We start from the raw sequence: 13,358 nt of genomic DNA, 5'->3' as shown, positions 1-13,358 counted from the left end.
GTGGGCAGAACTGGCTGAAGCCCCTCCTGACCTCCACGCATGAGGCCACCCTGGCATCTAGCCCCTGTCCTGAAATGACAATGAAGGCCCATCCCTAGGCTTGTCCTGGGCTGGGGGAGGTGAGGAAGCTTGGGAAGGCCCTCCAAGAGCCTGAGACCAGGACTCAGCTCCCAGAGACCACAGCTGTGTCTACTGCCCTGGGCATCCCCAGTGGGGCACACACATGCAGTGTTGAGGACCAGCCATGCCATGCCCCAGGGTCCCTCACACCCCATCTGCCAGGGCTGGGGACAGGGCAACAGGCTGGGGGACATGGAGACACCATAGGCCTAAGCAAAATGAGCTCTGAGGGGCCGGCAGGTAGCATGCTGGTGGTTAAGGGTACTAGACTCCCACACCGCCGACTGCAATTTGAGTCCCAAACCTGGCAGCTTGCTTCTCACTTTCTCTCTCTCTGTCCTCTGGCCCTCTCTGGTCAAATTAAAACAAACAAATAAGTGTTAAGTAAAAATAACTTTTTTTTTCCTTTGGAGAGATTTTTGCTATAGGGTGTGTGCATTCGCCAGAAAGACAGGGAGAGAAAGAAAGTGAGAAATCCCCCCCCAGAGGGGATAGCCACGTAAGAAAGTGAGAAATCACCCCCCAGAGGGGATAGCCACGTCACAATCCCTTCTCCTCCATTCTCCTCTCAGGATCTTGGGCACACACGCACACACGCCTGGCGTGAGTTTAAGCCACTGGGTCCGGGATTTGAACCACAGTCGACTACATGGGAGTCCAGCGACATAGCCATTATGCCAAATGCTAGTCCCAAAATAACTTTTTCTTTTTTAAGAATTATTGTTATTATTTTGTTGTTGTTGTTGTTATAGGCACATGCACTCACCAGAATGACACAGAGACAGAGAGACAGAAAGCGAGAAATTACCCCCCCAGGGAGGATGGCCACGCCGCAATCCCTTCTCTTCTCAGGATCTTGGGCACATACGCACACGTGCCTGGCAGGAGTTTAAGCCATTGCGTCCAGGACTCGAACATGAGAGTCTAGCAACATAGCCATTAAGCCAACTGCTGGTCTGAAGAATTATTTTATTTATTTAATTTTATTCATTGTCTTTTTTTTTTTTTTTATTTTGCGTTTTATTCCGTGTCATTTTTCTTTTGAGGTTGACCAGAGAGAGACAGAGAGAGAAAATGAATGTGAGAAAGCAAGCTGCTAGGTCCAGGACTCAAATAGTGGTCAGCCATGTGGGAGTACAGCTGCCTTATCCACCTAGCTACCTGCCGGCTCCAAAATAACTCTTTAAAAAAATAAAGTGGAGGGCTGTGAGAAAGAGGCCTTAGAAGGGAGCTCTAAGAAAAACAGGCCTGCTGCCCATGGAAGTACTTTGAAAGAGGCTGGTGCACCTGACCGTGGATGGGGGAGGGACTGCCTTATCCCTCACACATCCTTAGAACTGAGCTAACCTGGCACTGGAGGGCATGGGGGGCACCAACCACATGCGTGCTGAGCCTAGGACCCTGGATTCGCCCTACAGGGGCCATCCCAGGCCGCTCCAGGCTGTCCTCTGGGCTCAGGGAAGAAGGAAAGGAGTGGGGTCCGGTGCATGGGGAACTGACAACAGCAGGCAGAGCACATGCCAATGAGCCGGCACTCTAACACGCAAACCCTCAGACTCCAGCCAGCTCGGGGGTCACTGCCTCCTTCCTTTGACCAGGCTGGGTGAGGAGCTCAGGGCAGGCAGACACAGGCAGAGGCCAAGCAGAGCACACACGAGCTGTGATTACCTCTTGTGCTTTGGGGCAGAGTGAAGTGGAAGAAGGTGGGGTTAAGGGAACAGAGGAGCCCTTGTCCTGAGAAGATGCCAGGAACAGGCCCAGGGCCTTAGTCCCCAGCCCCATCTCTGAGGACTCGGAGATGAGCAGCTCGGCCTACAGAGAGGGCACACGGTGAGGGCATGCCCCTCACCCCAGCCCTTCAGCCCACCCCAGGCCTGAAGTGCTGGTGCAGTGAGGCAAGGAGGGGGACACAGCTGAGAAACAGGCGTGGCCCAGCAGGACCTCACCCAGCAGAACACACAGGCTTGGGACAGAATGGCTGACAGGGCCTCAGTGCCCACTTCTGAGCTGAGGGCCCCAGTCCAGACCGAAGCCTAGGGCGTGCCAGCATTGGAACCACTAAATCCCCATGCTCCCCTCCAGGTGGGTCCACCTAGCCCAGTCACCTACCAAACTCTGAGCTGTGCACCCCACCCTGCCCAGGCCCTCTGAGTCCTGCTCAACATAAATCCAGCCACTCAGAAAGGTGAGATCCGTGGGTTCCCAGGAGCCCTTTAAATAGCTGGAAGCCGTGGAGGGTCGAATCCCAGATCTCGGGGCCATTCCTCCTCAGATCTCTCCAGTTCAGGAAGTCTCCCCCATACCCAACCTCAAACGTGGGGGTGAAGTAGCACATGTTGCTCCAGAGCTGACCAGGACACCCCTTGGGCCTGACCCAATGTTGTTACCTCTTTGAGGGTCGATGGGGTCTTCGGGAAAGGCCTGCCCCCTGTGAGTGAGTGGTATCTTCTTTCCAGCATGGTCAGTTTCTCCTTCTCCTGTGAGCCCAGGGTGGCAGAGAGTCAGGCGTGGGATGACAGGGGCCTTATAGAGGGGGACCTCCACTGTAGCCCTCCTGCATCCCTGACCCCAAACCCAACCTGCCCGGGGGAGGGACTACCTTCTGCAGCAGCTGTAGGGAGGCATTCTTGTCCCGGGCCAGGCGCTCTGATTCCTGCACGGCCTGGGCCCGGATTTGCCCAGCTTGACTGTCCAGGACGGCCAGGCGCTCCTGGAGGAGATGGGGGTTGGTTAGGCCCTGAGGAGACAGGGCTGAGCCCAAGGTGCGTGGCTGACTGCCCCAGAGACCCCACGCTTGGCCGAAGAAGTCAGCTGGCTCTTATGCAGGGCCTCAGCTCACCCCAGGGATCCAGGCTGCCACAACCAACTCTTTCGCTCCTCTAACCAGTCAGCCCTGGGCCACCAGACATGGTGATCCACTCCTTTCTTCCTCCCCAACCCCACAGCCATGGGACCTGAGGCCTGGCAACAATGAGCAGTTCTCCACCCGCCTCATTCCCCAGCTCACCCCACCGCCACTTATTTCAGGCACCCTGCTTCCCTAGCCTAGACCTGGTCACAAGCCTCCTGCTTCTACATTCAACTCCACACTGCCACCAAATAGCTTCCTAGACTGGCCTTTGAGATTTGTTTGCCCGTCTCAATCTTTTTTTTTTTTTTTTTAGAGGTTTTTGCCTTAGATTGGATGCACTTGCTAAGGAGGGAGAGAGACAGAGACAATGAAAGGGAAAGTAAGAAATCATCCCCCGGGGGGGGGGGGGGTGGCCATGCTGACATCTCTCCTCCTCCATTCTCTTCCTAGGATCCTGGGCACACAAACACATGTGCCCTGGCGTGATTTTCAAGCCACCAGGTCCAAAAGTCGAACCACGGCCAGCCATGCGGGAGTCCAGCAACGGAACCGCTACAATATCTGCTGGCCCTGTCTTAACTTTCTCATCTTTCTAAAAAGAATAGATATCACTGGAGGGTGGCAGGTGGTGAGGTGGTTAAGGCACTGGACTCCCACATGGCCAACCATGGTTCAAGTCTTTGATTTCAGGTCCTTGTTATTGGTTCAAAAGAAGAAAAAGCCAGGTGGTGTGGTGGCTAAGGGGGCTGGATTCCCCCATGGTCAACTGCAGTTCGAATCCTGGACCTGGTGGCTTTCTCTCTCTGGTCAAAATAAAATAAATAAATAAATAATGTTAAATAAAATAATGCTTTAAAAATAAATAATTATTTTCTTTCTTTTATTTTTAAAAGAGAGAGATGTTTTTGCTATAGGGCACATGCACTCACAGGAGAGACAGAGAGCTAGAAATCACCCCCTACAGGGGAATGGCCACACCGCAATCCCTTCTCCAGTCTCCTCTCGGGATTATAGGCACACACACATGTGCCCAGCATGAGTTTCAAGTTGCTAGGTTTGAGACTCAAAACACGGTTGGCCATGTGGGAGTCCAACAACATAACCATTTTGTCACCTCCAGTCCCTGATTTTGTTCTTTTTTTTTTTTTGGAGAGGTTTTTGCTATAGGGCGCATGTGCTCGCCAGGAAGACTGAGAGAGACAGAAAGCAAGACATCACCCCCCCGGAGGATGGCCACACAGCAATCCCTCCTCCTTTCGGATCTTGGGCATGCACACATACATGCCCAACATGAGTTTAAGCCACAGGGTCTGGGACTCAAATCGCAGGTGGCCACATGGGAGTCCAGCAACATAGCCATTATATCATCTGCTGTTCCCAAATAAATAATTCTTAATTTAAAAAAATGTATATATACATGTATTTATACTTATATACTTATTACTTGAATAATTGTTTAAAAATCCACCAGATCCTTGGGACCAGCAGTTAGTGCAATGGCTATGTCGCTGGACTCCCATGTAGTCGACCACGGTTCGTGTCCCAGATCTGGTGGCTTAAAACTCACGCCGGGCGTGTGTGCGTGCGTGACCAAGATCCCAAGAGGCGAATGGAGGAGAAGGGATTGCGGCGAGGCTATCCCCCCTCAGGGGTGATTTCTCACTTTCTATCTCTCTGTCTCTCTCTGTCTGTCTGGCGAGTGCACGCGCCCTATAGCAAAAACCTCTCCAAAAAATTTTTAAAAAATAAAAAAATAAAATAAAATTTCAGTGGCCCTTCATTACTCACAGCATAAAGCACCTATTCCTTACCCCGCATTCACGGACTCCCAGAAGTGGTCCTACCCTTTGCAACTCCCCTCCCGTTCGGCCCTCAGGGTCCTCTCAGCTCACCATACACTGCACAGCTGAAGACTCCAAGGCCTTTCATCTGCCATTCCCTAAGCCCAGGGGAGCTGTTCCAGTCTTCTTCACACAACCATGGCTTACTCAGCCTTCCAGTCCAGACCAAGCGCTACCTCCTCTCGAAAGCCTTCCTTGATTGCCACTCAACTTTGCTCCCTCCTGTGTCCACGTTCCTCCACATCCTTCCCTGCCTGTACTGCTGTGTGTGAGTACCTCTGTCCCTACCTCCCCAGGCAGGACCGTGACTTCTCACTCTGAACCCCGGCAGGGCTCAGCACAGTGCCTGGCTAAACTCATGTGCTAAAAGGAAATGAGAGGTCCTAAGGGAGAAGGACAATGGGGGATGAGAAAAATGGGCTTCTGACAGAGGAGGCCTTAAAGCAACCCGAAGAGTAAGACATGGGCGAGGCAGGCATGAAGGGAGCAGCCCTCAATCTGGGGTCAGCCCAAGAGAAGACAGGAGCAGGCCAGACAGTGATCCTCACAGCAAGAGTGGCTATGGTGAAGTTCTCAATTTGCTATTCCATTTTACCCCCTTAAGAGGCAGGTGTCTTTACACCCTTTTAATTTTTATTCCCTAGGATTATTGTTATTATTACCAGAGGGCACAATCACTCACCAGAGAGAAAGAAAGAAAAGCATTCCCCAGTGGGGTGTGGTCATACAGCAATCCTTTTCCCCCACCTCTCCTTCCTTACGGGATTTCGGGCGCTGACGCTCAGCATGTCTTTCAAGCTGCCTGGGCCAGGATTCAAACCGTGGCTGGCCATGTGGGACCTGGCTCCAAATGCACAGCACTTAACTAGGGTGCTACGAGGCTGGCCCTGCGCCCATGTTACAGTGGGAACACGGGCCTATCTGGGAGCTAAGGTCTCTTAGCTCGTAAGTAGAAGAGCTAGGACTAGAATGGACCTGCTGAATGCAAGGTCAGTACTTTGACCCTCTTAGAATCAGTGGAGAGAGCAGGGGAGCTGAGGGCACCAGGGCAGGCAGCGCAGGGGTAGGACTCCGGGACCTGGGGCTGAAAATTGGACAATGCTCAGGAGGTCCCTGAGGCCCAGCGCCTGAGCTCAGGTCTCTTGGGAACCAGGGCAGGCTTGGGGAGGAAGAGGAATCCACTACTGCTGACCCTTCCAAAATTCCCTGGAGCTTATACTCTCGAAGACCTCAAAGGGACAGAACTGATCTGAGGCTTCCTGCTACATTCCTTCAGAAGAAACTGGAGAAGCACCAGCCCCCAGCTCCAGAGCGGGGCGGTGGAAGGAACTTGGGCTTTGGGGCCACAATTCTGACTAGGAAACTCAGCTGCTGGGAAGCTTTGGGCAAATGCACAGCTTTTCTGACCCTTAGTTTCCTAGTTTATGAAACAGGGATTGGGACCAACAGATGGCAAAATGGTTACGACACTGGGTTCCCACATAGATGACCATGGTTCGCGTCCCAGACCTGGCGGCTTAAAATTCACACCAGGCACATGCGTGTCCATGCCCCAAATCCCAACAGACTGGAGGAGAAGGGACTGCAATGAGTCCATTCCCCCTGGGGGGGGTGAGTTCTCACTTTCTCTCTCTCTGGAATGTACATGTGCCTTATAGCAAAAATCTTTCTAAGGAAAAAAATGGCAATAAGTGTGCTGCCTCGTGAGGCCATCCTAAGGACAGCAGGAGATAACCCAAGGAAGCCTCCTGGCAGGGTGCCTGGCACATGCCCTATGTTTGGGAAATGTCCGTCTTCTTCCTTTTTTTCAACAGTTTCACATCGGGAAAGTGGATGCCCATGTAAGGCAGAGTCCTTCGGGAGGGAAACAAGGGATCCGGGCTCAGGAAGGTCCAGTGGCTGCGGCTACCTCTTACCACCAAACCTGGGCTACCTGCAAACTCCTGGCTCATTGCTTTTGGATACCAGGGTCCTCATCTCACCGCCCTCACCTCCCACCCATGCGCCAGTCAAACAAACTGTACATGCTGGTGCGCAGGGACATCAGCCACCTCAGACAAACTGCGCATGCGTCCACATGTGCACTGGGAGACCAGCCACCGCCAGACTTCCGAGCCACGTGGGCCATCTCTGTACTCCTCCCCAACCTCTTCCTAACGCTGACTTTCCTCCCCTGCCTCACACAGGTCCGCACCTATCCCATTATCTTGTCACTGTCAGTGCCTGGTCCTGTGGAGGCAGGATGCAGGCTCACATCTTGTGCAGCCAGAATGCAACCCCCAACCCTGTGTCCTACAGCTCCGACAGATCAGTGTGGGCACCCAGGAAGATGCTCCTTCTAGGGCTCCCGCTGGCACTCATGTCCAGACTCAGGTCTGTGTGTGTGCCCCAGCACCTCCATCAAGGCCAGGACAAGCCTCTTCCTTTTCCAGGTCCACCTTTCACTTCCTGCCTGGCCAGTGCCCAGTGCTAGATGGAAGCAGATCCCACTTCCCACTGGAAGACAGAGAAATTTGGGTTCTATAATACAGAGATCGACAAGAAATTTATGGAAAAATACGCACCATAAGAAAAAAAAAACACTACAGGGACCAGCAGTTAGCATAATGGCTATGTTGCTGAACTCCCATGTGTTCGACCACGGTTTGAGTCCCGGACTCGGTGGCTTAAACTTACACCGGGAACGTGTGCGTGCATGCCCAAGATCCCAAGAGGAGAATGGAGGAGAAGGAATTGCAGTGTGGCCATCCCCCACCATGGGATGATTTCTCACTTTCTGTCTCTCTCTCTCTCTCTGTGTCTCTCTTTCTGGTTAATGCACATAGCAAAAAAATAAAAGCAAAAACAAAAACAAAACAAAAAACAAACAAACAAAAAACCTCTTTAACAAAAAAAAAAAAGGAAAAGAAAAAACACTACACGGATTTCTGTACTCAAATAAACTCCGTCAGTAATTCCACTTGCCATGAACTTTCCGAAATCCCGTCCTTTGCTGAGAGCTCCCTACCATCATATCCTGTCATTACATCTTGTTTAATATCCACCACAAGAAACCCTGTTAAGAGTTCTCATTTTACAGATGAGGCACAAAAGGTGAAGTTAACTTTTGGGAGGTCCCAGCCTGAGATCCAGTCCCAGCCCCGCCTCCAGCCCCAGCGCCACGTGGCGACAGCCGGCCGGGTGGGGCTCACCTTTCTGGCCGCTATGCAGCGGAGCAGCTCGGCCTTGCTCCGGAGCAGCCCCTGGCCAGCCAACTCTCGCTCCTCCTCCACGCGGCTCTCCCGCTCCAGCTGCTGGAACTCCACGTCCTCAAAGAGCTTGGTCTCAGTCTCCAGCGCCTCTGCCTCCTTCAACGACAGTGACAAAAGGGGTTGGGTGATGTTAGGATGCTACCCTGGGCCTGGAAGGCCAGGCCACAGACGCTGCGTGGCGGGGGCTGGACCCGGGGTAACTGGGAAGGCACCTGCCCCTCCCACCCCCTGCTCTGCTCGGCTGTGCCCCTTCCATGGGCATCACGCCTAGAGCGCCGATCCCCCCAACCTGCCCGGTCCCCGCCAAGCACAGCACCGACCCTGGTGTCCGGCAGGTACTGCAGGGGCCAGGTGGTCCCGTCCCACCGTTCTCCTCTCTTCGTTCTGGGTGGGTGGCCCGCGGGGGCCGGGGAAAGGGGGGCTGGTGGAACTGACCCTTCTCAGCTGCTCCTGTAACTGTTCCCGCACTGACTCGGGGCAGTTATCGAGCTGCGTCTGGAGCTCGGCGTAGAGCGCCTGGCGGGCCTCCAGGTGCCTCCGTCCCGCGGCCAGCTCCGCCCTCTCCTGGTCGGCGGGAGGGCGAGGGGTGGGCGGGCACAGGGAGAGAGAACACACACTCCTCAACTCCGGCCCGCGGCGCGGTGGGGGGCGGCCGGGGGCAAGGGCAGAGACGGGATCAGCGTGAGGAGAGCACAACGCAGAACAGGGAAGTGCGGAGGGAGAGACGGCAGGGGTGGGTGAGCGGCAGGACCAGGGGCAGGAGGGTGGCCCAGGCACAGGTATGGGGGCAGGGCAGAAATGTTGGTCTCTCCGAGTCCCCAGAACTAGAACTGTTTGAGTAGGTCCTAAGAAAAGGACCCCAAACCTGCCCAGGCCCAAGCTGGTTCGGCATCACAAAAGCAGACTGGAGCTAGCCTTCTCCCCTCCTCCCCCTGCCCGCAGACCAAAATTTAACCCTGGGAGAAGGGACAGTGAAGGCGAAGGCTAAATCCAGGACCAGGTGTCAGTCAGGAGCTATGGGTGTTAAAGCTACAGCAGTGCAGGAAAGGGGACCCCCCCACACCCGACCCCCATGGCCTCCCTCCCCTCCTGCCCAGGGTGGGGGTGGGGTGCTGGCGCTTCAGACTGAACTTCAGGAGGGATAAGGGTTGCAATTAGTTTGGCCGTTGCCATGGTAATGGGAGTCCCCGGAGTGGGTACAGAGAGGAGGTGGATGGCTCTGTCTGGGGAGAGATGACACCTCCGAGGGCGGAAGGGGGATGAGGGGAGGAGTTGGTGAGTCACCCCTCCTGAAGGACAGGCAGAGGAGAAACTATGATTATGGAATCCAGAGCCAGAACAGGCCATAGGCTGGGGAGGGAAGCTGAGTGAACCTTCCCCACCAGGGCCACTGCCATCACTACCATCACCACCATCACCACCTTCACCACCTTCACCACCTTCACCACCCCAACCTCAAATAACCAGGCCCAGAGAGAAGGCCCAGACCAGGCAATTCCAGGCCAACAAGAAATGAGGTTAGGGAGAGTCCTTCTGAAATGCTGAGCTTCACCCCTGGAAGTAAGCCTACATGCTGAATCCTGCCTTCCTCACCTCCCTGCTCCACCCACCTAGCCAGTCATTCCCAAAGAGGAGACCCTGATCAGGCCAGTTCCTGGGTTCAGGCACTGCCCCATCCTGGGACTCAGCCTTTAAGATGTCCTGTGTTCTGTTAGCTCAGGGTGAGGGTCACCCATTCCCACTCTGACTGGGGTATGTGAACTTGGGAAGTACCAGGGAAAGCTAGGGAGAGTAACCACTGGGTTGGCAGGGAGACCTTGTCCAAGCCCTCCATGGCCACGCCCAGTGGACCTGCTCAACCCTGGGCTCCGGAGGGCAGGCAGAGGGCTGGATGAAGACAGTCTGCCTTCCCGGCCCTGCAGGAAGCTGCCAAAAGTCCCAAGAGGCAGCAGCTGGGCACGTCCGGTGGCAGAGCCCTTCAGTCTGAGCAGCTCCTCAGCCAAGACTGCCCCCACTCTTGCCAATGCCCCACTGAGTGAAGTTGAGTTGACCCTCCTGCCAATTCCTTTCCAATCAAAGCCTTGGGGTCCCACACCAAGAAAAGGAGGCAGCATCAGAGGGGAAAGACCAGGGTCACGGAGAGCCCTTGGAGTTAGTGCAAAAGCAGGCATGGCTCAACCTTGCCTGGGTGGCACTGGCAGTTAGGGGCATGCGGAGAGCCCGGGGCAGTGATTAGAGGGGCGTTAGTGCAGGCCTAGTTGGCAAGCATGGAGTTAATTTGGCACAGAATTTGGGAGTGTGGTTTTCCGGGCCAGAGCCAAAGCTCCAAAAAAAAAAAAAAAAAAAAAGTAAAAGAATTTTTAAGATCTTCAAAATTGAGGGCAGGAGGAAGACACTCTCAAAAAATCCAAAAAGAAAATTATTGGAAAAATACTGTCAAATCCAGAAATAGATGACCCCTCTCCACTTCAGAGTTTTTGGCACGTTGTTGGACATCTTGGGTGTGACTGGCACGGCCCATGTGGGTTGGAGCAGCCCCTGCAGGCTGGCACGAAATCTGAAAGGGGCGGGGGCAGGAGCTGGGACCATCTGGGATGGGAGGTTATAGATCCTGAAGGCTCAGGGGACACAGAAACCTGAGGGCCATCTCCCAGAGATTGCATCCTAAGACCTGGAGCATGCTGGGAAGATATTCTCCAGATGGGGGAGACCCAACCCCAAAACACTCCCCAGCACCAGTCCCTTGGGCTGTGCTCACTGTCCAAGGAGGGGCTTCGGCAATTTCTAGAAGGGCCATGAAGGGCCCACTATGGCAGGAACCCAGAAGTAGCACAGAGACCCAAACAGCAGAGCTCCCAGACACCAGCCCAGCCCCTAGCAGTGCCCTCCAAGCTGGTACCTTCCAAAGAGGACAGGGCCCCATCTCTGGAGGGCCACAGAGACCACCTGGTCTGCAGGATGGATGATGGGGTGAGGGATATAGGGCTGCAGAGAAGGCATTTTTCCTTCCCTCCTGGGCCACAGGCACCCAGCACTGGGCCACGCCAGGTGTGGGTTACCTTGTCCCTCTCCTTCTGAATACTGGTCTCCAGGGCCACCAGCTTCTCCTGCAGCTGGTCCACCGCCTTCTGCTCCTTCTGCAGCAGCGCCCGCTCTGCCTCCCTCTCGCCCTGCAGCAGCGCTCGCTCCATTTCAACCTGGGGGCAGACACCAGGGTCTTGGTCAAGCCCATCTCGGGAGGGTTGTACTGCTCAGAGGAGTCCAGCGGGCACCCTCACTCTTACCTCTCGGGCTGACTCCTGCAGCTGCTGCTCCAGCTCCTTCACCCGGGCCTTGAGCTGCTCCACGCGCCCCAGCACCTGAGTCCGCTCCTCCTCCAGGGCTAGCAGTTCTCCCTGCAGCTTGGGGCCAGGTGCATCTTCGTGCTGGAGGGGAGGCAGCATCAGCCCAGGAAGCCAAGAGCCTTCCGGGGTCAGACTAAGAGAAGTCCCCTGTTCCTCAGGGAACTTGGAGGGTAGCTCAACAGAGACAGGAGGCTGACTCCTCCCTGCCAGGAGCCCTAGGACTCAGCTACAGGGAATAAAGATTAACCTGAGTGCCAGGCCTGGGTGGGTCCCGAGGGAAGGCAGCCATGAAGGTTTATAGCTTGGGAACTCGCCAGAGCCTCCCTTTTATACTTCTAGTCTCAGGACATTTCCCAAACTTGGCCCCCTCTCCAACCCTGGCGTTCACCACCTGCCCCTGCCAGCCTGGCCCTCGGCCCCCCTGCCCACCTCCTGATGCGTGCTCTCTGTGCTACTGCACTCCTCCTTGAGATTCTCCTCATCTGAGCGTTCCACACACTCCCACAGGCGTTGGGTGGCACCTCCAGGCTCCTCACTGCTCCGCCCAGCAGCCCCCATGGCCCCAGCAAGGCCTCGGGAGGGTCTCTGGCTGGCCAGCGCCAATGCCGCCGTGGCCTCCCCAATGCTGGGCAGCTCCCCGGCCTCAGGGCCCCCATCAGCCCGGCTGTACTCGGCACACAGGTTCAGGATGGTCTCCAGGCGCTGGCGTTCCTGGGGGAGACAGAGCAGGACGTGAGGGGAGAGGACCGAGCCCTGAAGTGTCAGTAGGGACTTGGGGCACAGGAGAGCCCCAACCCCAAGGTCTAGGGGAGGCAGAGGGGAAAAGGGGTCCCAGAAGTGGACAGGAGGATCCAGGCTGTCATGCCACCTGGCCATGTGGCTGGCCCCTCCCATCTTCCTGTTTCCTTTCCCTTCGATCTCCGGATGGGGCCTCTTTGTGGACACACCCCACACACTGGGAACATACCTGAGTAGGAGGGTGTGCATGTGACACAGACATGCACAGATGAGACCCAGGACACACAGACACACAGATCCACAGACAGGGTGAGGGGACACACTGATGCACCAGGGGCACACATGTGCACTGGCCCCGAATTCTCAGACAGGTGCATAGACACCAACCCTAATGCGCAGGCAAGCACAGGCGCACACCCCAGGCGCACACCTGTGAGTAACATTCTAGTTCCCAGATGGGTGGGCACCTGCATAGGTGCGGGAGGGACCAGGTGCCAGGCCAGACCTGGGACAGGGCCCTTCTGGTCCCCACCTCAGCTCCAAGTCATCCTCAGGCAGCCCTGGACACTCTAACAGCAGGGCGGGCCGCCGCCAGTCCCTGAATGCCAGCCCTGGGGGTGAGTGCTCATGGCCTACCACCTAATTTGTCCCCTCCCCGTGCACCACCACCCCACCTCACCCTGTCACCAGCCAGGGGCCTCCAAGGTACCTGCGGCCTCTCCTCCTAGGAGAGGAGAAAGACCATGTTTGGGAAAGTCCAGAGACAGGTATAAAAATGAGAGGGCCAGGGCCCTCTGCCTCACACCCCAGCCCTGGAGCCTGGCCCAAGGCTCCTGTGGCTCTCTAGGATCCCGCACCTCCTCCCCGGGTGTCTCTCCGCACCTAGATCGGCCATGACTCCACTCACCCAGCTTCCCTCCTGCTGCCTGCCCAGTTCCATGGCAAAAAAAAAAACCAGGAACAGCCTCAGCACTCCGGAGGCTGGGCTAGTGGCCCACCCCCGCCCCAGGTCCCAGATAAGCAGCCTGGGTGAGGTGGGTGGGGCGGGGCAGGCAGCCTCTGAGACTTAAAGTGGCAGGTGGGGCAAGTCAGGGCCAGTGGTGAGGTGTGCACGTGTGTGGGTTGGGGTGGGGGAGCTGAGTGCGGGTGGGTGAGGCTGGACCCCCAACCCTGCGTGGGCCAGGCTCCCCCCGGCCCTGTCAAGCGGAGCGCC

The 13,358-nt window shown here is 55.8% G+C and overlaps 1 protein-coding gene across 8 annotated transcripts in view; it reads right to left on the bottom strand.

Moving 5' to 3' along the window:
* PHLDB1 (pleckstrin homology like domain family B member 1) overlaps positions 1 to 13,358 on the bottom strand; it is a 67,429-nt gene that overhangs the window by 18,618 nt on the left and 35,453 nt on the right. For 6 of the 8 annotated variants that reach the window (XM_027773362.1, XM_014589256.2, XM_006152281.3 and 3 more), the window contains 7 exons: positions 11,837 to 12,118; positions 11,348 to 11,488; positions 11,123 to 11,260; positions 8,499 to 8,627; positions 8,004 to 8,159; positions 2,720 to 2,830; positions 2,508 to 2,597 (listed from right to left, as the gene is read on the bottom strand). In XM_027773362.1, coding sequence (XP_027629163.1) covers positions 2,508 to 2,597; positions 2,720 to 2,830; positions 8,004 to 8,159; positions 8,499 to 8,627; positions 11,123 to 11,260; positions 11,348 to 11,488; positions 11,837 to 12,118 — 1,047 coding nt within the window. The remainder of the gene's footprint in view (positions 1 to 2,507; positions 2,598 to 2,719; positions 2,831 to 8,003; positions 8,160 to 8,498; positions 8,628 to 11,122; positions 11,261 to 11,347; positions 11,489 to 11,836; positions 12,119 to 13,358) is intronic. The other 2 variants (XM_006152285.3, XM_006152287.3) reach the window with 1 other exon arrangement.

This window comes from Tupaia chinensis, unplaced genomic scaffold (assembly GCF_000334495.1).
Source record: "Tupaia chinensis unplaced genomic scaffold, TupChi_1.0 Scaffold000348_1, whole genome shotgun sequence".
NCBI lineage: Eukaryota > Metazoa > Chordata > Mammalia > Scandentia > Tupaiidae > Tupaia > Tupaia belangeri.
Note: the sequence above shows the minus strand (reverse complement) of the source record. Positions and strands in the feature narration are given on the sequence as shown.